We start from the raw sequence: 22,640 nt of genomic DNA, 5'->3' as shown, positions 1-22,640 counted from the left end.
AGATAACATTAACTGGTTTAAGAAACGCTTTAGAGAGATCTATAAGATTAAAGATCTAGGAGAAGTAAGTAAGATTCTAGGAGTTTAAGTTATCTATAATAGAAAGAATAGAACGATTACCCTAGATTAGTCTTACTATACTAAGGATCTTCTATTAAGGTATAGAATAGATAAGGAGAAGGCTAACCTAATTAGTATTCTACTAAATAGATACGATCTATTAAAACCATCTAGTCTATAAGATAAGAGAGTAGACTAGAAGGAGTACTAAAAGATTATTAGCGGTCTTATCTACCTAGCAATTCTAATAAGACCCGACATTACATTTGTAATTAGAAGGCTAAGCTAATATGTGTCGGATCTATTAGAAGGGCACTTTAAACTTTTAAAATCCCTTATAAGGTACCTACGTTTAATAATAGACCTTAGCCTAGAATTTAATGTAGAAGGTATATAACAACTTATTAGCTACTCTAACTTAGACTACGTAATGGATAAGATAGATAGGATATCCATCCTAGGAAGTATGTTTATAATAGGTAACTGCCCCGTTAGCTAGTCTAGTAAGAAGCAGAAGTTAGTTATAACCTTAACTATAGAAGCTAAATATATAGCTATATATTAAGCTGTAAAGCAGTTATAATAGCTAGCTTAACTTCTAAGAGATATAGGCTATAGTAAGTACATTAGTTATAACTAATATTAGCTAACTATAAGAGAAGAGTAAAGCTTCGTTATTAGATTACTAGTTAAACTGTTTAGTGACAACTAAGCTTCTTTATCGTTAGTTAGAGATACCTATACTTACGAGAGGTTAAAGCACATTAATGTTATATACTATTATATTAGAGACCTGCACCGGAGGAACAGGATTAATGTCGAGTTTATAGGAATAAGAGACATAGTTACAGATGGCTTTATAAAGCCGTTACCTAAGCCAGACTTTATAAGATTTATTAACTAATTAGGTCTTACTAACATCTGCTATCTAGACTAAGGAGGAGTGTTATAATATAGCAGTTAGGGTAATAGATGTAGTAAGAGGAAGTTAGGTAATACGGAGAAGCTATAATATAAAGACTCCTATACTGTAACAGTAGTTACCGAACTTAATTATAATACACGTATTAGTTCCACCCCTTAATAACTATTCCCCCTATAGCTCTAGCTTCCGATTACTAGGCGACACTTTTTAACTAGGTAAATAGTTTCTTTAAAGCTCTTATTAGCTCTAGATCTCTATTATTTACTTAAACTATTTATAAATTAAATTATTAGATAATAGTTAGACCTTAGTATTTTATAAGATACGATATAAGATTAACTCTTACTTAAGAAACTACCTTTTAAAGCTTTACTTACTATATTCTAAACTTTCTAGTACTAAATAGATTAGTATTACTTAACTTAGTAAGTTTAGAGTTTAGACTCCGCTTTAAAGTCTACCTTAGCTAGTAGCTTAAATAGAGTTATAACTCGAATATTACTTTATAACTATACGAACCTCCTTATATATAGAAGAATACTAATATTAAGAAGTATAGACCTCTAAATACTATATAGAGCTTAATTATAAAGTAACTATTAGATTCTATTCGTTCTATTAACTTTATAGTATATTCTAACTAAAACTTTAGTTAGATATTACTAAGCGCGCGAGGTAGCTATATTTTAGCGTTAACGGCTAGTTTCTAAATATATTAGCGGTTTAAGACTATTAAATCGATAGTTCTAAGTTATAAAGAATATACTATATTCTAAATAGTTAAGTACCCCTAATATAAAGTTCTTAGCGAGTCTTAAATAGATAATATAATAGCTAATAAATACTATAAGCGGCCTTCGTATCTCTATTCGATTACCTCGCTTTATTTATATATAAAGGTATCTTATCCTTAACTGCTCTTAAAATAGAAACATAGATCTCTTTCTTTTTAAGGTTCCTAGATTAATACTATTCTCTTTTAAAAGCTTCTAAAGCTCTTACTATTTCCGTTTATTTAGTATTACTTACGTTTATTCTACCTTTAATATTATACGTTATAGGCTATATCTCTTATACTTTTAGTAAAGCTTAATACCGGAGCCTTTATTCTATAAGTAGTCGGGTAGCTTCTAGTATTTTACGTTTATACTAAGAGTTAAATAGTATTCTTAGTAGTCGGAAGCTAGAGCTCTAGAGGGAATAGGCATTAAGGGGTAGAACTAATACGTGTGTTATAATTAAGTTAGTTAACTACTATTATAGTACCGAAGTCCTTATATTACAGCTTCTCCGTATTACCTAACTTCCTCTTACTATATCTGTTACCCTAACTACTATATTATAATACTAAGAATATTATAGTTAGCTAGGTTTCGGTACTTAATCTATAGTACGCTTAAGTCCCGGCTTTAGCTCGTTAGGCTCGATATATATAATCTTATAAGATAGCGAAAGACCTAGTAGCTTAAAAAGGCTTATAACTTAGGTTAAACTCTATATTATAGATAGCTAAAAGGCGGAATTAGCTTATAGACGCTTAGCTAAATATAGATAGCTTAAGATCTATAACGACGACGGCGCGGCTTATAATCTCCGGCGTACTAAATACGTACTATATAATAGGTAGCTTACTAAGTTTTTAAAGTCGTATCTATACTAGCTTTTTAAATCTATCGACTAGATAACTAAATCCTAAACTTATAGTCCCTATATCTGCTATTATAGACGGGGTTTTTAGAATGTTTAGACGACGGTAATAATAGCAATATTTAATACGGAAAGAAGAAGGCATTAGAGCCGGATACCTAAAACTCGCGTTGTTCCCGAGAGTTGCCGTCGGGCGATCTCCCCGCGGAAGACGCTTCTTCCTCTTGCCGAGGGAAGCTGGTCGATGCACAGAATCATCTGACATTTGTTACTAATAAGCCTGCTGGCTGACTCGAGCTTGACACAGGGTCCCAAGGATTTCCGCGATCACTCGTTGAACGCATTCTTGTGTGCTCTTGCACTTGACACAACGAGTGTCTTAAGCGAGCGCCGCCCCGCAAGATCGGTCGCTGAAGAGTGGGAGCGATATAGATACAACACATGTATCAACATTGCTTGCACGTATCGTTTTTCTGGAGGCCTTTCTTGTCGACTCACTCCACCGAGTATTCATTGACGGTCCGCCTCGTTCCAGGATTTGTCCGCTGGAGAAGAAGCCGAGTGTTAGACCCCGCCGATAGACGATCTTCGTAAAGCATCTGAACCTCTGTCTGTAGCCGCTGTCTAGTCGCCTTGGACCTGCTTGTGACTCAAGATCGGTCGCGAAGTGAGGAGCAAGAATGCCGTACTTGTCGCACCAGGAAAATTGGGTTTGAAGACCGCCCTTACACGTATGCTAGTATCAATAAGATGGGCTGCTGCCGCAGAACATAGCAAGCAACGGAATATCCTTGCCTTACCGCAATTAGCGTTTCGGCTATTTAAGAGGATACGAAGTCATCAGACACCAGCTCCGAACTGACCGAACCGAACCGATCTGACCGAACATGATCATCGAACTCCAACAAGTCGTGATAAGTATATAGCTTCGAATACGCTTGCTCAAGCGTCTTTTCCATTAATCGAAGCCCATCTCGCTTCGAAGATGCAGGCAACCATGACATCTCTTCTCCTCGCGGTACTCATGCTTTCAGCCTCATCGGCCATGCCTTATGTTCCCGTCAAACACAACAACTCCACGTTCCAATGCCCCCCGACTACATGCCCCGATGCCGATACCAATCACATCAAGGCCGCCATGCAGACTTTTGCACATGAATTCTACACGGCCAAGGACGTCTCCGGAGCATTCAATACTTTTGTTGCCGAGGACTACATTCAGCACAACGCAGGTATTCTGAGTGGTCGAGAGGCTGCTATAAATTCCTTGGGACCTCTCTTTGGAAGTGCGGTCAACACTTTCGATGTCAAACGCTTGACAGTTGGCCAGGATACGGACAACAATACAATGGTGATCATTCACCTTGAGGCATCAAACACCTCTAGCAATCAGACGATGAAGACCGACGTGGTGGACATGTACCGAGTGGTAGGGACATGTATTGTGGAGCACTGGGATGTCTTACAGGCAGAAGAGTCAAACCCGGAAAATCCTTTGGCATACTTCTAGTCTGAAGTAACACCCGGGAATGAACAACGCGTAGAGGTGGAAATAGCAAATTCAAAGTGTCCTGTCTCCGGATGATTCTTTCCCTGACACCATTTCATAAAATCTCTGAGAACGATAATGCAATACAGTGCTACCAGTCGGGGCATTCACAGAGAGACTATGCCTCGTACGCCGGCAGCTCCTCCAACTCACAAAACTCTTGCATCGAGATCTCGTATCCCAGATGTCGCTTCAGCAATTCATGCGTGACAAAGCGCTCCGGGGTATTTCCTTGCGCGTCCACAAACGAGACATGGTGATTGACATCGCTGATTCGCTGCAGCTCATTCGCATGGCGATGATGGTGAGGACAGCCGTCAACGCCAATCAGAAAGATGGTGACATGCGCCCAAGAGAGACCTAGAAGCTCCAGTTCGAACTCATCCATGTCGGTTGCCTCACCGTCCAGCAAGAGAAGAAGGCGCAACATTGGTGTCTGAGGTCCCGCTTGCCATCCATACACTGGATGATATGTTGCAGATTCGCTGTGCTTCTCGAAGTGGCGCTGTTTGACCTTTTGCCAGCCGGTCATGACACGGGTTCCTCCACCAATAGCGACCTTATTCCACGTCGCATCCAGGTTTTTGTGACTGACTGTGCCGATGACTTTTGCATGACTCGAGAACGTGACTAGATCGTAGCCGTCAAACGCACGATCATGGTTAGCCATCGCGTCAATGAAACGGCGAATGATTGCTTTCGCGACATCTGTAGGGATCGTCAGCAATTGTTTCTCTGTCTCTGACTTGTGCAACAACAGACGAACCTTTATTCTTGGGCTGTGTAGATGGCGAGAAGCCAGTGATGAGATATTGATCGTAGCTAGGTCACATGTCAGCTACATGTTCGGAAATCGTATCGACATCTCGTAGCAGACTCACTTGGGTCGTGCAGGATCAAAGTCCATGGAACCAGAAACATCGAGTAGGATCATTGTGTCATCGGTGGGCACTTCTGCACGATCGCTCGATCTGAATGGAGGTGGCATCACTTGCTTCGAATAGCCTTTAGACGTATGCTGAATGTGGCAGGTATCATCAGCAGCATAGTAGCCTGGTGGTGGCTCGACAGCTTTTGCCATTCGATCACGAGCCATGTTCATCTCGGAAATGAAGTCAGGCTTCATGCGCACACCAGCCGGTCCCTCTCTATGGTTCAGAACCCAGTACAGACGTTCCTCTGCAGTGTCCTCGTATCCTCGCCACGCAGGCGTGATACCTCGCCAGCCACCAGCTGCTTCAATGCTGAATGTCAGGATGTTTGATGCTTGATCAGCCCAAGCGACAGGAATGGGCTCGAAGTATCCCGCACGCAGGAGATGAAGATATTGCAGAGGTTGATGGGCACGGAGATGTGCAATCTTTCTCTCCATACCGACTTTGTCCTGGTAGACTGCCACGATGTATCGAGTCACCTCGTCTGGCCAGCGAGCGGCTTCCTCAGCCAAGATGTCGCTCCTCAGCACTAGTCCTTGGTTCACACTTTTCTCCGTCTTTGCGATCGCTCTCTCATCGGAAGACTTGATGCCCACAGCTTTCCTGAAGGCGGAAAATCTCGATGAGCTGGCGCGTTTTGAGGGCTCAGGTCTCTGTACAGAGGACTCAGGTTCATCTGTTTTCTCGTCCGGATAAGCTTTCTTGTCGGGTCCACTCGACAGCTTCTCACTTTCAGAAGCTAGCGTCAACTGCGACATTGCAGTGTCCAGTGCTTTGTCGTCCCAAATGCTATGTTTCGGCTCCATCGCATCGACTTTCGCCTGCGCGTCATGGTTGAGAGAATTGTTAAGCGCAATAGTCTGGTGAATGTACTTCACATGAAAGCCAGGACGAGGATGCGATCGTGACCATGCAGTGCCACCATAACCATAAGGCGAAATGACGCGAAGCAAATACGGGTTGCCAGTGAAGATGGTGGTCTGGTATTGCAAGTCGTGATAAACCTTTTCGCCGGGGTACATTACTGCTTCGGACCATTGGGTGAGGACGTGCTTGCGACTGCGTTTCTTGCGCTGGTATTCATGGATCGGACAGCCGCATGGATTGTCGGTTTCGTGCTCAGGTTCAATCTCGCTGTTGTATATGCGATACCGGTATTGGAGATTCTGGAGAGCCTGTTGCATTGCTTGCTGGAGTGCGTGTTCAGCAGGAGGACATTCAATGGCTGTCAGCGTAAGGCAACACGTACCTCATCTTTCGCCCGCAAGTTTGCAGCTTCATCGACCTTGTTGATATGGTGCTTGTGTTTTGTCGCATTCGGTACCTTCGTCACCATCTTCTGGTGACTGTCAGTTGGGGCTGGTCCCGATGGCCTTCTCTCCGTAGAGAATCCATTGTACTGATCATCCAACTTTGCGGGTGAGTCGTATGCGGGGGGAGCTGTTTCCGCGTCTGGGTTGTTGCTGTGGTCCAAATCCTTCGCAAGGTGCCAGTCGTCATGCTCGGCTTTCTCGGTGAGGGGTATCTCGCGATCACATCGAGAACAAACAAGCTTCTCCATCGTCTTGGCCGAAGGCTTGATTGTCAGATTTTTGGCTATTCTTGGGGAATTGAAGTTGTAAGAATTGGGAGCGATCGCGTGTTGGTGTGTTCATTATATTGTTTGGCTGCGGGATATTCGTCGCGTCAGATGACGCGCTTTATGCTTTGGTGGAGCAGCCGTATATCCGTGAGGCATCAGGATGGAGGCGTAGATTAGATACTGCGACAACAATCAAATAGCGCAGTGAACCACAGTTCTCGAATCCTTCGGCGGCAACAATCACGAGGCACAGAGCTGTGGTCACCCATCATGCGCCAGCAAAACGTCTCGCTACGCCATATTATGTCTACCACAAGGTAGAAGGATATCGCTACAGCAATAACATCAGTACTGTATGTGATCTACACGGCCTCTTCGCACGACGCTCAGCACTGGTTGATTCCACCACGGTGTCGCGAAGGTTTTTTACAGAATGTTGATTACGTTCGACTTTTGTACGGATCGATGTCTTGTCAATCGCATCAAGACGAGTCGAATCTGTCCACAAGAGGAGACATCTAGGGACGAGTTAAGTCACCCTAGATGGCTTGCTCTGTCAAACAGTCAATATAAGTCGTGTTTATTGAACTGCGACGGTTTACGACGTCATCCCTTATGAATACAACTGATGATCTGGTCAGGCCGAGCATTGGCCACGATGCCGTAGTTGAGTACATGCTCCAAGATCCTATACGCTTTCCTCGAGCTTACGAATTCATCGTGCACAAGTCGAAAAGTTCACTGGAGGATCCGTGTCGATACGTTCGGGTTCTCCAAAGGAATGAAAGGTGGTGTGTCTGGAATTACAACTAGCGTTCCTTGCCGGAGCAGACCCCGACAAAAGATGCAGGCACCACAGAACCATTCCGACGGGTCGTCCAACTATATTGTTGTTCCAAGGTTGATTTGTTTTGCCAAGCTCACGAAACCTGATTCTTGTGTTCCTTCCGCCGGGTGGCCAGCTTTCATGGGCCTTTCCACACATCATTTCCCTCGCGGTTGGTGAATAGCTCGTACGCTCGACCTGTTTCTCCGCAACACACCTTACAATATGCTGACCTCCGTTTCATATCGCGCACAACCATTGTCTCTCGCCTTTGACGTTCCCACTGCCCGAGCAAAGTACGTATTATCGCATCGACTGCTTTGGAATCCGTCGGCTCACATTAGCCAGCTTTTGCGAGGAAGACTTTGTCATAGTCGGCTACATTGCGGAATTCATCAACACGTGTAGCGATACTGCTTACAGTACGTTCGGCTGTTATTTTGATCTCGTCACTATGTTTATACAGATAGCCATGTAGTCTTATATGCTGCTCGAGCGCTTCGTCGAATGCCTAAGGACGCAATTCTCGCTGAAAAGTCTCTACCATTGACTTGCACTTTCCGGCGTTTGCTCGAGCTTATTCCATGGGCTTTTGTCATATCACGCACGGATGGGTCAGTCAGGTTCCTCGAGTATGTCTGTTGAGAATCATGCTGATACAAGTCTTGGGGCAGCGGATGATACATCGATGACTATTGCTACTTCAATCGTACTCCGCCGCGCGATCACTTACCAGAAGAGCTCTACATTCAAGCACTGGTTTACTGGACTATTGCTTTTAGCTGTCATTGCTGAGACAACTTACGACGTTACCACAGACGAACAGGCATTACACGAGCTCTCTTTCGTGTTCCTCACCATCGTGGTCGCAGCCAAAACCCGATCTTGAATTAGACACCGCGTCCGAGATCCAAAAGACAAGAGAATGCTACAGAAAGCTGTCCTTTTTGGTGGAGGTATGTCTCAATCCATCCCTACCCCCCGGTCTGTTCTCGGTCGAGATATTTATATTTACAGCTTGTTTCGTTTTTGGCTACCTACTCTGGCAACTCGACTTTATCTTCTACTCCGAGCTCACGCGATTAAACGCAGGCTGGGTATACCTTGGGATTTTTTGTTTGAACTTCACTGATGGTGGCATATTCTCACCGCTGTGCGGGCGCATACTTTTATGATCGTGGTTGATGTGTTAACGCGTGAGCGAGTCGAGTTTTCAGAAAAACGACTTTGCCTTGTTTATCAACAAAAGCGAGGAAAAGGGATCGAAGGATGACTGAGACTCCGAGGAGAGTGAGGTCGAAGAATGTGATACTTGAGAATCCACTCTCGTACCGCGAAAAGATGTTCAGGTTAAACTCTCTAGAGCCTGGATGATTGGAAATGAGATGCTGCGATGTTTTTGACAGAACGACCTTACATCGGAGGGAAGTGATTAGATAATGTTGAACAAAAATATTATATCGGACTTTGTTGGCTATGCTAAAGTGCGCATCGCTATGCTCGCTCAAAAGCCAAACGCATCGAGTAAAGAATTCGGATCAGGCTCTTTGAAAGCTTCTGGCGGAGGCTGCTTCAATCCTTTCGGCAGCTTATATGTATTGTCCACTGTGCTCTCGCACTTTCCCTCGGAGCCTCCTCTCGCGTTATCCTCAGCTCCATCTACTACAACGTTCCCTCGCGATGTTACTCCCGCCTCTTCCGGGTCACTTGGTGTTTGTTCATAACTTTCGACTTGCTTTTCAAGCTCGTCCGCCGAATTGGGCATTGATGTTGGCATTGTTGGGTTGTTGAGGAAAACAGCAGGGGGCATGTGATCATTTCCGGTGCCTCTGTCTGGCATCACTGTCGGAGGTTCAGCAGCTGCGGGACCAGGCGCTGGTGATATAGATAAAGCTGAAGGAACAGTCGGAGCAGGCGTGGTCCACTGGTCGAGCATCGATGGTGGTTCGACTTTTTCGACCTTGGGCACAGGCTTGGAAGCAGGTGTAGCCCACTCATCGAGCATAGAAGCAGGCTGTTTGGCAATTGGCTTTGATACAGACGGTGTCGGTGACGTCCACTGATCTAGCAGCGACGGTGCCGCAATCGTCTCGGCCTTCGAACTGGCAGGGGACACGCTCCATTCATCGAGAAGAGAAGTCGCGGGCCGAGATACAGGCTTAGACGGGGCACTCCAACTGTCAAGCATTGATGGGGCAGGCTTGGTGGTCTGCTTGGGAAGCTCAGCCGTTGCCCACTGATCAAACATTGAGGGTGCAGCTTTGGGTGTCGACGAACCGGGCGTCGACCACTGGTCGAGCAGCGACGGAGTCTGTTTGACTTGTGCTAAAGGAGCACCCCAGCCATCCAGCATTGATGGGGCAGCGTTATCGGATGACAGCACAGGTCTTCCTTCTGGCAAGTCAGCGACAACCAGACTGCTTCTCCGGCGTAGTAACTTTCTTGGGTCGAATCGCTCTGCTGTATTGGTCCTGGAGAGTTTGCGTCGCGGTAATTCTGCCACAGACTCTTCACCCTCACCCTCTTCTTGCTTAACTACAGGATGAGGCTGCAGGAACTCCCAGTGGCGGACCAGATCAAGTGCGAGAATATCACAACCCATACGAAGAAGCAGTGTCGCAGTCTTGGTGATGAACTGCCACTCTTCCTGACCTGTGATCATGAGGGCACCTCTCAAGGTCTGCAGGCTCTTTTCTCGTAGTTGCTGGTAAAGCACGACAAGCGCAGGATCGTCATTGCGGAAACTCTTGGCCTGTAGTGAGTCTGGAGGAGAGCCAGGTGGCACGAGCAGCGAGTGCAAGGGGCTGACAAGAGCACGGACAGCCAGAGATCTTTCACCAAGCATCCAGTACGTCCACGTAGTCTGGCAACGATTCCCATCTTGTGCTGCACTGGGCAGTAGTCTCTCGTTCAAGAACTTCTTGATCGCAGGAGAGTCATCTCCGCCGTAAACACGAGCAACAGCAATGGCCAACTGCACATCGCCAAGCTGATTGTTGAGCACGGAGACGGCAGAATCAAGATTGTCAGCGAGAAGGAAGAAAGCTGCAGCATATTCAAATCGCCTTTTTCCCATGAGTGCGTAAGCATTCTTGTTTGCAGCGGTGCGCCATCTCGGATCGGAGAAGTCATTCTTCAGGAGACGCATGGTGGCAGCCTGCTCTCTTGACCACGTAGCCATGCGCCACAAACCAAGCAAGACGTTCTTCTTACGCAAAGCCAGATAGTGAAGAGAGCAGTTGGCTGGATCACGAAGCTCGGTGCTGGTGTATGCGCTCCGAGCGACAGCCTCAAACTGCTGGAGCAATGCTTCCCGGTCGGTAAGCCAGACAAAGATACCAGTGTCGCGAGCATGCGACCAGGTTATCTGACCTTTGTTCTGTCGGGTGACGATGTCGACAAGGATATCTTGACTGCTACTGTGGTATGCCCAGAGCATTTCACGCCACGTCACAGCTGCCAAGGTAGACGACTGGCGAGAGCGCACAATAGTTGCTCTCCAGAACAGTAGATAGCGGGCGGCGTTTGCGTCAATCGAGCGACGATGCTTTTCGACCATGCCGACGCACTCGACAATATCGGCAAGACTGAGTTGCTCGGTGCTTGAAAGTTGTGGTATGGACTTCTCAGAAAGAAGAGACACAATAGATGATGCGACGTCTTCAGTGACAGTTGTTGATTCTTCTTGCATGTCGAGGGTACTGTAAGATTTGTGCATTTGCTTACTGGAATTTGGGAACTTCTGCTCGCATGTCAGTGAGAACTATCTCGAGTACATGAGGACGAGCATACCTCAGTGGATGACATGAAGTCATCGATTTCAAGGCCTTGGAAAGAGTCAAGATCATCGCCCTCAGTGTAGAACTTGAGCGTCTTCTGGAGATTAAGTAAGATACGGTGAACGATGTCCATCTTGCCAGCAAGAATGCACTGGGAGATGAATTGTGGATGGAAGACGGGTAAGGGACCATTGAGTCTGCGAACGACGTCTTGTATGCGTATAGATGATTTGTGTGAAGTTGAGCTTTGTAGATCTGACGACAAGTCTCGTTGAGAATCAATTGCGTTGCTCGTAAGGTAGAGTTGGTTGCCAGCACCAATCACCAGATTACCAGAGCTTAGCCAGACAGAATCTCCGATAGGATGAGGAGACAGATCGCGAGTATTGACTTCCTTGATGCGACCCCATGAAGGCCGCTCGGTGACGTAGTCATAGCGAAGCTGGGTATACACAAAGACAGCATGCGAGAAACCGACGGCGAGGATGGACTGATTGTCGGGCGTTGAAGCCCAATCGAGATCCTGGACTGTCTGGTTTTGGAAAGTTTCTTCGTAGTCAAGACGGCTGCTTTTGGTATCCCAGATGGTCAAGGTAGAGCGCGACTTGTCAACAAGCGCAGCTTTCCGGATCGAAGTGCCGCTACCAAGAGAAGGATTCTGAATACTTGTGTCGGTGGTGGAGATATTTAGCCATGTCACAGCCTTCTTTCGGCGATCGACTCTGGCTGTCCAAGTTTGCAAGATACCCGTGGTCGTCCATGAGACAGCTGTATCTTGAGCGAAGGTGTCGAAGAGGCCAGACACAACAAGCGAGCTACCTGCAGGATCGACAGGCAGAAAGTAGGACATGTTCTCAATATGCTCAAGCTGGAAGGAGCAAAACTCATTGATTGAGGGTTCAGATGCTCCTAGATCAAGCTCCCAGACAAGACCTCGCATATCTGCCGTGACGGTTGCAAGGTATGACAGATGGCCAGCATCCTCAGGAGCCGGGAGCAGCAGGAGACAGAGAGGCTTGCCGGAGACCGAGTATGAGCAGCGACCAATCTCTTTTGCATTTGACAGACGAGCGTCCCAGAGAGAAATGCTCTCGTGGTGCAGAAGCACAATGAAGTCACCGTTCTTCAGCAGAGCAGTGCGGTGTATGTGTTCGTGCAACTTTGTCTTGCTCTTTCTGACCAGGAAGTTGCCGCGGTGTTTCCAGACGACTCCCTCGTCCGTGTCAGTCCGCGAGATGACGGCAGAGCCGTCGGCAGTGCGAATGAGCTTCTTGATCGAGGACGAATGGCCAGTCCAGGAGGCCAAGTTACGCGTACGTTGTTTTCGCGGCGAGGGATCAAAGACGTGGTGGACTTTGCCCTGGTACCACTGCAGGCGACCATCAAAGTGGTGGACCAAGAAGGCAATGTCTCCGGGCTGGCCAGGGAGAGGGAAGTTGAGGATGCGGGCGTTGTCTTCGTCGACGTGTGCGTGCTTTGAGAAGTCCAAGAAGAGGTTGTCGACATGAGTGGCGTGGAAGAATTCGCCATGAGCGGAAGTGCTTGTCCTCTTTTTGCAGCCAACATTCTCCAAGCCCCAAGCGCTCATGTGTCCTTGATCGTCCGTCACAACGACAATGTCTGGGTGTCTTTTCGCAAGCTCTTTCATGTACTCGATGGCATGTCGCTCGGCGGGAAGGGTTTGAGTGCTGACGGCGTGTTCAACAGCTTCGGTGAAGACGGTCGAGGGTACGAGGAAGGTGTAGCGGCGGTTCGAGGGAACGAGAGGGCGGACGGCCGTCATCAGGTCGAGGTCTGCGTAGAGGCCAAGCACGTCTGTGTGTCGCGGCAGCCCAGTCTTCCAGACGCGCAATCGTCCATCTAAGCAGATTGTGTAGAGGACATCCTCGTCGGCCGGGTCGGATCTCCATTCGACGTGGGTGACAATGTCTGGGTGGGGCAGGTAGGCGTAGTCAAAGATGGCGGATTCGAACGAGAGACGGCGCCAGACCTTGACGAGGCGGTCATAGTGAGAGGCGGTAGCCAAGAGGGCGGCAGAGGGCGAAAAGGTGGCATGCGACACGGGCGACGGCAACGAGCGAGTCCAGCGAGTCGAGTGGTCCTGTGTCGACAGCAAGACGACCTTGTCCGAAGCCACCAGCAGCTCCTCGTCCGTGCCCCAAGACAGACTTTGTATCCTGCCTTCCTCCTTGCTCGTGTCTTTGTCCTTCTCTCGGCTGACGTCAAAGGTCATGTCCAGGAACCAGCGCAACTGCCCCTTGATCTCCTCGCGCAAGACGTAGATGTAAACATTGTCGGCCGACGCTGTCGCAATCTTTGCGCTTCGGTGGTCGTAGGAAACGGCGACGAGGCCAGATCCAGGCGGAAGCTCGTCATGGTAGATTGTCTGGAGAAGGGAATCGGGTCCATTGCAGATGATCAGGGCGCTTCCAGAGATGTAGGAAATGACCGTCTGGCCCTCGAAGACTCCGGTGCACACGGCCTGAAGCTGCGCTTGTGGTCGTCCGGGCAGAACGGCTTGCATGATGAGCTGCGGCGTGCTATAGTTTCATCTTTCCTCCTCCTTTCGCTCTTGTCCTTTTGCTGCAAAGCTGAATGCGCAATGTTTTGGTCTCCATCATCCACGGACTCCATCCTTGTGACGACGATGATGCCGCTCCGAGGGTCCAAGCTCTCCTCCGCTTTCTGCCGCTCGGCGTTTTCTCCGCTCGCTCGCCGCTTCGATCTCCTCGTTCTTACCACCTGAAATCTGCGACCTTTCCCATCTGCCGGCCGGAGCGCTCTTCCCAGTCTTTTTGTGCAGAGGCACGGAGCGCTGGTCTCAGTTTGTGTATGCTACCGTCCTATGATAAGTGATGTACGATGCGATTCATCGGCAGTAGTCAAAGTTCCCAGACAAGCAACTTCCCACGAAGCAACACGGTAGGTGTTTGTAAAAGTGATTGTGATGTCGACTTTCACTCAAAACAACTTTTACAAAACCGTGTGACGCGATGTTTATGTATTGCTTGCCTGCTTCTCCTTTCCCACTGCTTTTTTCTTCCCATTGTGTTTTCTTCTCATCTCTTTTGTACGGTGCTCGCGCCATTGTTACATCTCTTTGAGCTCATCATGGAACATCTCCTGCACCAGACGGACATCAATAGTGCCGTCCGCATTCTTCAAATTCAGCGCAACGACACAAGAGATGCCAGGGCTGCGCATATCACCACCTCTGGCTCGATCCAGTCAGACGTCAGCATTGCCTTCCAGTTGCAACCCGACGAGCTCAACACCGTCGACACGACCCTTCGCTCCAACGCCTGGACAATCCACAAAGGCAAGGCACGACTGCCTTTCGACACTCCACTCATTCTTTGCGAGACGTGCGAAGAAAACAAAATCTGGTTCACCGTCTTCAATGCTCCCTGCGGCCATCGCTACTGCTCCGAATGTCTCACAACTCTCTTCGACCTCTGCACCAGAGATGAAGAAGTGTATCCACCTCGCTGCTGCACACAAGTCAGCCCACTCCAGCTTGTCCGTCAAGGACTCAGCTCTGAGCTCATAGAAGACTTTGTCAAGAAGAGCGTCGAGTGGAAGACCAAGGACAGGACCTACTGCTACGGCACGACTTGCTCAGCGTTCATTCCTCCAAGACATATCCGCACTCATGTTGCCACCAGCCACGAATGCAGCAGAAGAACTTGTCCATCTTGCAAAGAATCTACACACACTGGTGACTGTGCCGAGGACGAGGCTCTCCAACAACTGCTGGAGGCTGCTGACCGTGAGAAGTGGCAGCGTTGTTACTCTTGCAGCCGAGTCGTCGCGCTCTCCACAGGCTGAAATCACATCACGTAAGTCTGCATAGATCCGATGTCTTGCACTTTCTGACCCTCCTAGCTGTCATTGTGGTGCAGAGTTCTGCTACGTTTGTGGCGCTGTCTGAATACCTCGGTCGTGCGAATGCGGTTTGGGTCATGACTACATGCTCGAGGGAAGACGCAGACCAGCGAACCTACCACCCGATCTCAACCGCAGACTCTATCGCCCTCCCCAATCTATCCTCGACCAGGTCGATCCACTGCCTCAACTCTCCAGGAGGATCCGCGAGGACTCTGCGAGAATGCGCCAAGAACTCCGTGAAAGACTGGATCATCAAGACGTACTCCCCGGACTTCAGAGATCGAACGCTGTCCGCCGTGCTCCCCGATACACCGTTCCCTTCATTCTTGAAGAGCCGCCCATCCCAGAGGCAGCACCTCCAGCCCGCGACTTCTGGGCCGAGCTCGCCGCTGGAACACTACACCGTCGACACAGACCTGCCGCACATCCAGCCCCTGTCCAAGCACCTTTGGCACCACCACTTGCCTATGCCAACCATCCGCGTCACCATCGAGCTCGCCCATCCACTCCACCCCACCGACGCTACGCCGTACCACCACTTCCACCTCTTGTAAGATGTGATCACAACAACTGGAGAAGATGGGTTGGGCACAGCCGTGACTGTCAGCGCTGCGCTACACGCATGCCAGTCCTCATGTTTACCTGTCGCGAGTGCGGAGAACAATACTGCGAGCCTTGTAAGTGGAAGGTCCTTGGACAGCGTGCGCTGGGTCACGCCGGTAGACTTGCCGTCGCAGCAGGGGTGCACACATGGAAAGAAGGACTGGACGATACAGGGTCTGATAACAAAAGTTGTGAGGTGGAAAAATAGAATGCCCGTGCTATGTTCTCAAGGGCTTCATTGCTGTCTAATTTTTTGCAAGTTGGGAACAAGGTCAAGAATATTGGTTGTGTCCCGTGCCCTCCAGCACATTCACTCCCGGGTGCAGTAGAGAGGTAATTTTGTCATCATCATGGTTAGGAAAACATCGTTCTGTTCTATCTCGTCGCACGACAGTCACGCATGGTGAACATTTGCAGGGTAACTCCTGACCGCTTCTGCAGACTGATCGCACGAGTATTCTACAGTTGTTCTTAGCCTTCATCTCCCCAAAGCGTACTCTACTCTACGCGAAGCGACTCACCTTCCCAGCCAACGGTTGACTAGCCATATACGACGGAGTAGACTGGTCGTCAATGTTTTCGTCACTGTTTCTAAGCATTTACCGAATACCAAATCGCTCTTGCTTCGAGGACAGCGCATCATGTATTGGATCGAACGCACCAGTATCGGATCTTATCGGGTTCCTCCACTAACACGAGGAAAGGCGTGAGCACATACGGTCGGATTATTGTACCAATACAAGCATCGCCTGGCGAGGAAGTTTGATGAGAAAACCGGCAACAACTGTATCAAAGAAGATGTGAAGAGGAAAGCATAGCCGATCGGGCTTGTTGAAGGGTGTCTAAATCACGATAAACCTCACAGCACACAATGCACAACGCGGGACTTGTAATCAGCCACTCGAGAAGGTAGTTTGCCTGACCACCTTTCTGACGGATTGGTCTCCCGTTAATCAAAGCAGTGAGCGCCACTTGAAAGTCGCGAGCGATGCGGCATATCTACTGCTGTGAATCCGGAAGTTCGGCACCAAGTGAACGCGTATCGACCATCAAGGTGAAAGTATCAATCTCGGGAAAGCAACATTTCAACCACACCCTAAATGTACAAGAGCAGCACGTTTGCCAATTGATTTTAGTTCCGAGAAGGCCATATATTTTGCAATGGCAGGTAACGACTTCAATCCGGAAATGGTCAACTTGACCACTGCAGACCCTGCTCAAGTCATTTGCGCTCTCAATGCATCCGGAAATGATTATGACGGACGTCTTGGTGCTCGTATCTCTGCACTTTTCGTTATCCTCATTGTTTCTACAGCTGTGACGTTCTTTCCGGTCGCTGCCAAACGCGTCAAGTGGCTTAGGGTGAGTTTCTTCTCCATCGACCATCAGAAGATAATTGAATGCTTACGCCCTTGACAGATTCCGCTCTATGTATATCTATTCGCCAGGTACTTTGGCGCCGGCGTTATCGTTGCTACTGCATTTATTCACTTGTTAGACCCAGCGTATAGCGAAATTGGGTGAGTCACTCTGCTCAGACTGTCCGCTATGCTCCTGCTGACAAGATTCCAGACCACAAACCTGTGTCGGTATGACAGGAGGCTGGGCACAGTACTCCTGGCCCCCAGCCATCGTCCTTGTTTCTGTTACCGTCATCTTCCTGCTCGATCTCGGTGCAGAGCGTTATGTTGAAGCTAAATATGGCGTTCATCATCGACAGTGCAATCTCGAGGACATCGCGACAGGCAGAGCGCACGCCCATGATGACTCTACAGTCGCCAATGACAGCGAGGCCCTGGACACAAAGTCTACAGAACCGTATCAGGCAATGTCTGAAGAGACAATCGATCTTGAAAAGTCCGAGTTGGCTCGGGAGAATGCCTTTCGAACACAATTTGCCGCTTTTCTGGTGTTGGAGTTTGGAGTCATCTTTCATTCGGTACGTTCCAAAAAGACATTTACGTCTGCAGTCTCTTCTATGGATATGACATACTGACGACATATATCAGGTCGTTATTGGACTGAACCTGGGTGTTGTCGGCTCCGAGTTCAACACCCTCTATCCAGTCCTCGTCTTTCACCAGTCCTTCGAAGGTCTAGGCATAGGCGCTCGTATGTCAGCCATTCCATTCCCTGTCAAGTACAAGAACTGGCTTCCATGGCTATTATGCACCGCCTATGGTCTCACCACTCCCATCGCCATCGCCATTGGACTTGGTCTCCGCACTACTTACAATCCGAACTCGTTCACTGCGAATGTAGTGAGTGGGATCTTGGATTCTATCAGTGCCGGTATATTAATCTTTACGGGGTTGGTGGAGCTGTTGGCTAGAGATTTCTTGTTTGATCCTAACAGGACGAGGGATAGCAAGAGGTTGGGATTCATGGTGGGCTGTTTCTTGCTGGGAGCTGGTATTATGGCTCTACTAGGCAAATGGGCTTGATTCCATCATGTTGGGATGCCTTCAGGTTTGCCGGTTCATCGGATGATGGTTCTAGTCTATTGGTGCAGGATCTTGGCTCATACAAAGCTGGTCTTCTGCTGGCTGGTCGTGTCTCTAAACACAACTCTGGTACGAAAGTGGCTGAACACAAGGAAGGAAAGAACATGCCAAGTTTATCCCCCTGATTTACTAGAGAATTAAAGTGGTAGACGATTTACATTGCTGCTAGATGGTCCAACTCCGCAAGTGCCTCCCTAGCGCTAATCCTTTTCACCACTTTTATCTCCGGCATAATCGCGAGTACTCTCCCCCGATCCCTGTTCTGTCCATCGTACGAGCTTACATCATACTCGTAACTGCTAAGATCACCATCCCACTCTGCCCTGCAGATCGCAATCGTATCAGACTTCCTTGCATCCTTTTCAAGCACAAGAAAGAGCTTTCGATGCAATTCAGGCTGCTGAAGACAACGAAAAGGAAATTCACGTCTGATGTTCTGCCATGGATCCGCAGCGTTAAACCATCCACCTGCGCTATGAAGGCGCGATTCTCCATGTGCCATATCCAACCATCCCGGCTCTGCTAGTTCTTGCATCGGACCAGCTATACATTGTCAGTACTTGTTTTCTTTGCACTAGTGGCATAATGCAAAACATACGCTTCTCGACATTACTATACCATGCATAATGCTGCTTTCCTGTATCTTCCACCTGTTTCGGGTCCTTGCCAAAGTACCGCGTATTCTCATACGGATCCTCTCCACCCCAGAGTTCTTGCTCTTCTTCTTTGTAATCGATGAAACTCATATTTCCGATATCGAGGTTTGCGCAGTAGAGATCTGCGTCTGAGTAGCTGCAACGCAATACACCGATCACGGTTTGAGAAGTGTCGGTCATGACTTGCAGGTCGACAAGAAGAAGGCCTTTTGATTGATAATCTCGCTGATCTATCACGATAAATAGGGACGGATGAATCCCGTTGTTCTTGTCGCGGAGTGCAATGTGATGATCATAGACATCACGCAGAGTGCTGGAGGAAAAGTCAGGTGTAGTGATGAGCACAGAGTTATGGATGCTATCTTCGGCGTTGTTGATATCACTTTCGAGCTTCGCGAGGTTTTTGTTATCGTATGCGATCAACGAGTATATTGGCCAGCGCCTGCCCAGGGTATGTCCAAAAGGATCGGGATGAGGGTCGTGTAGTGGCAACGTGTCTTCTAGCTCTTTGGTGGATGCCATGACGAGGTGTTGCAAGGACGAAAGTGTCATTTGGCGTGGTCGGAGGTAAGGCAGATGGATTGTTTGAGGTGACAGAGTAGTGTGGATGTTTCGACTGTCGTCAGGAGAATCAGGCGGTTTACCCGGGAGCATCGTCGTCTAGCATAGATCGTCAGGTACATTGAGTAATGTCAGTTGTGCCAAGAACCGCTAGTACATTGGCAACTACCCCTCCCGCGGAGGCATCATCGCTACAGTGCAATGCTATCTACTTGACCCATGCTTCTAGTCTCTCTTGACACCGATCTTGCCCACCTTTCTCAATCCACCGACACCCGCCGCCAACACGACAATCATCCAAGCAAACAGAGCCCAGAACACCGCTCTGTAGCCCGTCATTAGTGCCTGAGGACTGCTCTTGTCCTCTGCTCCTGAAGCAGCAGTTCTTGAATCTGAAATCACAGAAGTGATTGTGAGACCGATTGACGTGCCCAGTTGAGCACAGGTGTTGAACACAGCACCACCCAATGCTTGTGTGTGAGGAGGGAAGATGGCAGAGATGATAAGGAGACCGACCGTGAAGAGGACGTTCATACTGATGCCTTGAAGAAGCTATGTCGAGAAAGCAATTAGTCATACTGTGGTAAGGATTGGGGAGAGAGCTCATACCTGTGCGAAGAAAGCCATGTCCCAATACGGCCAGTGTGGGTTTATGATGGCCATGAGCATGGGCGACAGAGCTGACAATCCGCAGGATATAAGGACAATCCACATGACTGGCATACGATTGACGAGGTAACCAGTTGAAACGTTTGTTAAGACTGCTGTGACCAGGGAAGGTAAGATACGGATGGATGCGCCGAGTGCAGATAGACCTTGGACTTGCTGGAAGCTGGGCACGATACAGGTCAGTGGGCATTCTTCATCTACCACCTTGAAAGATATGTGGGCATCTTAGATACTTACAATAGACTGGCAAAGACCTCCATACCATTGATCACAGCGGTGTTGAACAGGATCATGATGCAAATACTCGTGAAGCTGACGTTGCGCCAGAACGAATTGGGAATCAGCGCAGGACGGCCATGCTTGACTTGGTAATTCATCCAGTAGATGAAAGCCGGCACAGTAGCAACGCCGATGATCAAGAGCGCAATCGTGGTTGCGCTACGGATGTTGTCGACATCTGCCGACAGGGTTCTATGAAGATTGTTAGTACAGTTTCCAGAAAAGTGTAGAGAGCATGCTTACGCGAGAGCATATGACACTGTCACAAGACCAGTGGTCGAGATTGTCGTTCCGATCCAATCAATCTCAAAGGCCAATTGTCTCCTAATGCTTCGCAAAGACTTTGGTCTAGTATCCTTGGGAAGCACCCAGAAGCCTATAAACGCCAGAGCACAACTCGCAGCAGCGACCAGATAGAAAGCAGGTCTCCATCCCACACCATCCACGAACACGCCACCAAGTATCAGGCCAAGCAAGAAACCGAGGGGCCCAGCAAATCCGAGACAAGAAAACCCGATGTTTCTAGGTTGACCATCTTGGACTTTGGTCGAAACGATAGAGACAGAGGCCGGTACTGCAATCGCATTGCTGATTCCCTGCAGACCACGGAAAGCAATTAACTCTGGTCCGTTCCTGGCCAGTCCGCAAGCCAACGCGCTGACAGCAAGTAGTAGACTTGCCGTCATGATCATGGGTCGCGTTCCCAAGACGTCCGCAATGCTGCCCGCCAACATCAAACAAGCTCCAGCAGTAAGGTAGAAGACACTGGTCGGCCATAGAAGTAATCCAGAGTCCATGTCTAGAGCATCGGCAATTTTGGGCAGTCCAACAACAATGACTCCATTGCAGAAGCTTGAAAAGAGTTGCACGCCAATTAATTGGATTATGACGATAATTGCTCGTCCCTTTGTGAGAACCACTGCCGAGTTGAGGGGAGGCACTTCAATTGGCACTTCATCATCTGATTGTGCCTCTTGGTCTAAGTTGGGTGTGCTGAAGCCAATGTTGTCAGAGACGGAATTTCGCTGCGTCGAAGGGCCGGAGACCGGAGGTGTCTTGTCGGATGCCAGACCAAGAATTTTCAACTCGACGGAAGGTTGTTTGCCCATGGTTGATGTTTAGCCGTCTCGTCTGTTTGCGAATCTGCTCATTAACTAACAAAAGATGTTATGAGATATGGTCGATACAGGGAGTGCAGGGAGTACAGAATCTACGATATCGGTCTGGTTTACGCCTTGTTCGGTCGTCGAACAGAATTTGCCAAATCCCGAAAGAGTCATGATTTGAGTTTTCCGTCTGGGGTGAAGAGTTTCCCGAGAGCGTCGGTCCCCCAGGCGGAAACCCTGCCCAGGTAGTGTTCATGACCTACTAGTGATTATGTGAGTCACGCGTGGCTAAACAAATGTTGCATAATACTATCAGCGGGGCGTATGCAGTTGTTGCAGAATTGCGCGACAAATCACGAGGTTTCAAGGATTACCGGACTTGAGCTGAGATGCACCATCAGCAGAGCTTTGGGTCTTGCGGCGAAAGATCTTGTCCTCATAGCCACACGGCAAGGCTCTGGACCAGTCAGCGGTGAAGCACTTATGGCAATGAAAGTGTTGCAAATCCTTTGACTGCCACCAGAGTTTGAGTAGTCGACCTTTCTCGCAGCCGTCGCAGTGGTGCAAAGCCTTGTGCTTATACCAGATGGGTCTGTGAGTCGGCCAGTCTGACTGACGGATACGAGACGACCTGACCCAGTTCTCAACCCCTCAATCTGGTATAGACGCTCGTCAGTGTTCAAGCGGAGTCTCCAGGGAGCGTATCGGTGCACTTCGACGTAACCCGACCTTCCTAAGGCCTCTCTAGCTTTTGCCTCGGTTGCAAGACGTCGCTCGTATCGTTTGATTCTGTCCTCTAGATGGTCTGGAAGAGGCGTGGCCGGGTCGCGGCGACGAAGGGCCACTTGAGCTTGAACGAGCACGTCTCTCTTCTGGCGCCAGGCTAACCTTCTGCGCGCTTTGTCTCTCTCGTGGACCTCTGGGTCCGCTCTTCTTTGCTGAGCCCACGACCTTTTGTACTCTCTCTCACGCTCTCTCTGTCGCGCGGCGCCTGGTCTTCGGATCGCTTACTCGCGTACTGACGTTGAGACGGCTACGCAGGTTCGGCTGTGGTTGAGTAGGCGCGTGCAA

The 22,640-nt window shown here is 48.7% G+C and overlaps 8 protein-coding genes across 8 annotated transcripts; 4 read left to right on the top strand and 4 right to left on the bottom strand.

The window, feature by feature from the left end:
- Positions 1–3,629: 3,629 nt before the first annotated feature.
- AUEXF2481DRAFT_1474 (uncharacterized protein) lies at positions 3,630–4,142 on the top strand (the record flags this gene model as incomplete). The annotated part of the gene is made up of 1 exon (XM_013492338.1): positions 3,630–4,142. One exon carries the CDS (start codon positions 3,630–3,632, stop codon positions 4,140–4,142), a length of 513 nt encoding a protein of 170 aa, XP_013347792.1.
- A 157-nt stretch (positions 4,143–4,299) lies between these two features.
- AUEXF2481DRAFT_25887 (uncharacterized protein) lies at positions 4,300–6,677 on the bottom strand (the record flags this gene model as incomplete). The annotated part of the gene is made up of 4 exons (XM_013492337.1): positions 4,300–4,889; positions 4,948–5,003; positions 5,063–6,306; positions 6,366–6,677. The coding sequence occupies 4 exons, from the start codon at positions 6,675–6,677 to the stop codon at positions 4,300–4,302; spliced, it is 2,202 nt and encodes a 733-aa protein (XP_013347791.1).
- Positions 6,678–7,655: 978 nt separating this feature from the next.
- On the top strand, positions 7,656–8,598 carry AUEXF2481DRAFT_35944 (uncharacterized protein). The gene is made up of 5 exons (XM_013492336.1): positions 7,656–7,711; positions 7,769–7,820; positions 7,873–8,138; positions 8,199–8,480; positions 8,542–8,598. The coding sequence occupies exons 3-4, from the start codon at positions 8,135–8,137 to the stop codon at positions 8,411–8,413; spliced, it is 219 nt and encodes a 72-aa protein (XP_013347790.1). The 5' UTR covers positions 7,656–7,711; positions 7,769–7,820; positions 7,873–8,134; the 3' UTR covers positions 8,414–8,480; positions 8,542–8,598.
- A 430-nt stretch (positions 8,599–9,028) lies between these two features.
- Positions 9,029–13,827, bottom strand: AUEXF2481DRAFT_1472 (uncharacterized protein; the record flags this gene model as incomplete). The annotated part of the gene is made up of 2 exons (XM_013492335.1): positions 9,029–11,266; positions 11,317–13,827. The coding sequence occupies 2 exons, from the start codon at positions 13,825–13,827 to the stop codon at positions 9,029–9,031; spliced, it is 4,749 nt and encodes a 1,582-aa protein (XP_013347789.1).
- A 587-nt stretch (positions 13,828–14,414) lies between these two features.
- Positions 14,415–15,745, top strand: AUEXF2481DRAFT_1471 (uncharacterized protein; the record flags this gene model as incomplete). Its single annotated transcript, XM_013492334.1, has 3 exons — positions 14,415–14,926; positions 15,081–15,142; positions 15,189–15,745. The coding sequence occupies 3 exons, from the start codon at positions 14,415–14,417 to the stop codon at positions 15,743–15,745; spliced, it is 1,131 nt and encodes a 376-aa protein (XP_013347788.1).
- Positions 15,746–16,955: 1,210 nt separating this feature from the next.
- On the top strand, positions 16,956–18,238 carry AUEXF2481DRAFT_25883 (uncharacterized protein; the record flags this gene model as incomplete). Its single annotated transcript, XM_013492333.1, has 4 exons — positions 16,956–17,156; positions 17,214–17,314; positions 17,367–17,733; positions 17,804–18,238. The coding sequence occupies 4 exons, from the start codon at positions 16,956–16,958 to the stop codon at positions 18,236–18,238; spliced, it is 1,104 nt and encodes a 367-aa protein (XP_013347787.1).
- Positions 18,194–19,984, bottom strand: AUEXF2481DRAFT_207986 (uncharacterized protein). Its single transcript, XM_013492332.1, has 2 exons — positions 18,897–19,984; positions 18,194–18,841 (listed from the first exon to the last, which is right to left on the bottom strand). Exons 1-2 carry the CDS (start codon positions 19,606–19,608, stop codon positions 18,453–18,455), a joined length of 1,101 nt encoding a protein of 366 aa, XP_013347786.1. The 5' UTR covers positions 19,609–19,984; the 3' UTR covers positions 18,194–18,452.
- On the bottom strand, positions 19,741–21,572 carry AUEXF2481DRAFT_1468 (uncharacterized protein; the record flags this gene model as incomplete). Its single annotated transcript, XM_013492331.1, has 4 exons — positions 19,741–20,067; positions 20,125–20,347; positions 20,422–20,655; positions 20,707–21,572. 4 exons carry the CDS (start codon positions 21,570–21,572, stop codon positions 19,741–19,743), a joined length of 1,650 nt encoding a protein of 549 aa, XP_013347785.1.
- Positions 21,573–22,640: the final 1,068 nt, after the last annotated feature.

Source organism: Aureobasidium subglaciale (genome assembly GCF_000721755.1).
Source record: "Aureobasidium subglaciale EXF-2481 unplaced genomic scaffold scaffold_1, whole genome shotgun sequence".
NCBI lineage: Eukaryota > Fungi > Ascomycota > Dothideomycetes > Dothideales > Saccotheciaceae > Aureobasidium > Aureobasidium subglaciale.
Note: the sequence above shows the minus strand (reverse complement) of the source record. Positions and strands in the feature narration are given on the sequence as shown.

Excerpts from the sequence above, each read along its gene's own strand:
- AUEXF2481DRAFT_207986 (XM_013492332.1), bottom strand. The coding sequence starts at position 19,608 with ATGCTCCCGGGTAAACCGCCTGATTCTCCTGACGACAGTCGAAACATC. Across the intron at positions 18,842-18,896 it reads GTATAGTAATGTCGAGAAGC|CTGGTCCGATGCAAGAACTA; the intron begins GTATGTTTTGCA and ends GACAATGTATAG.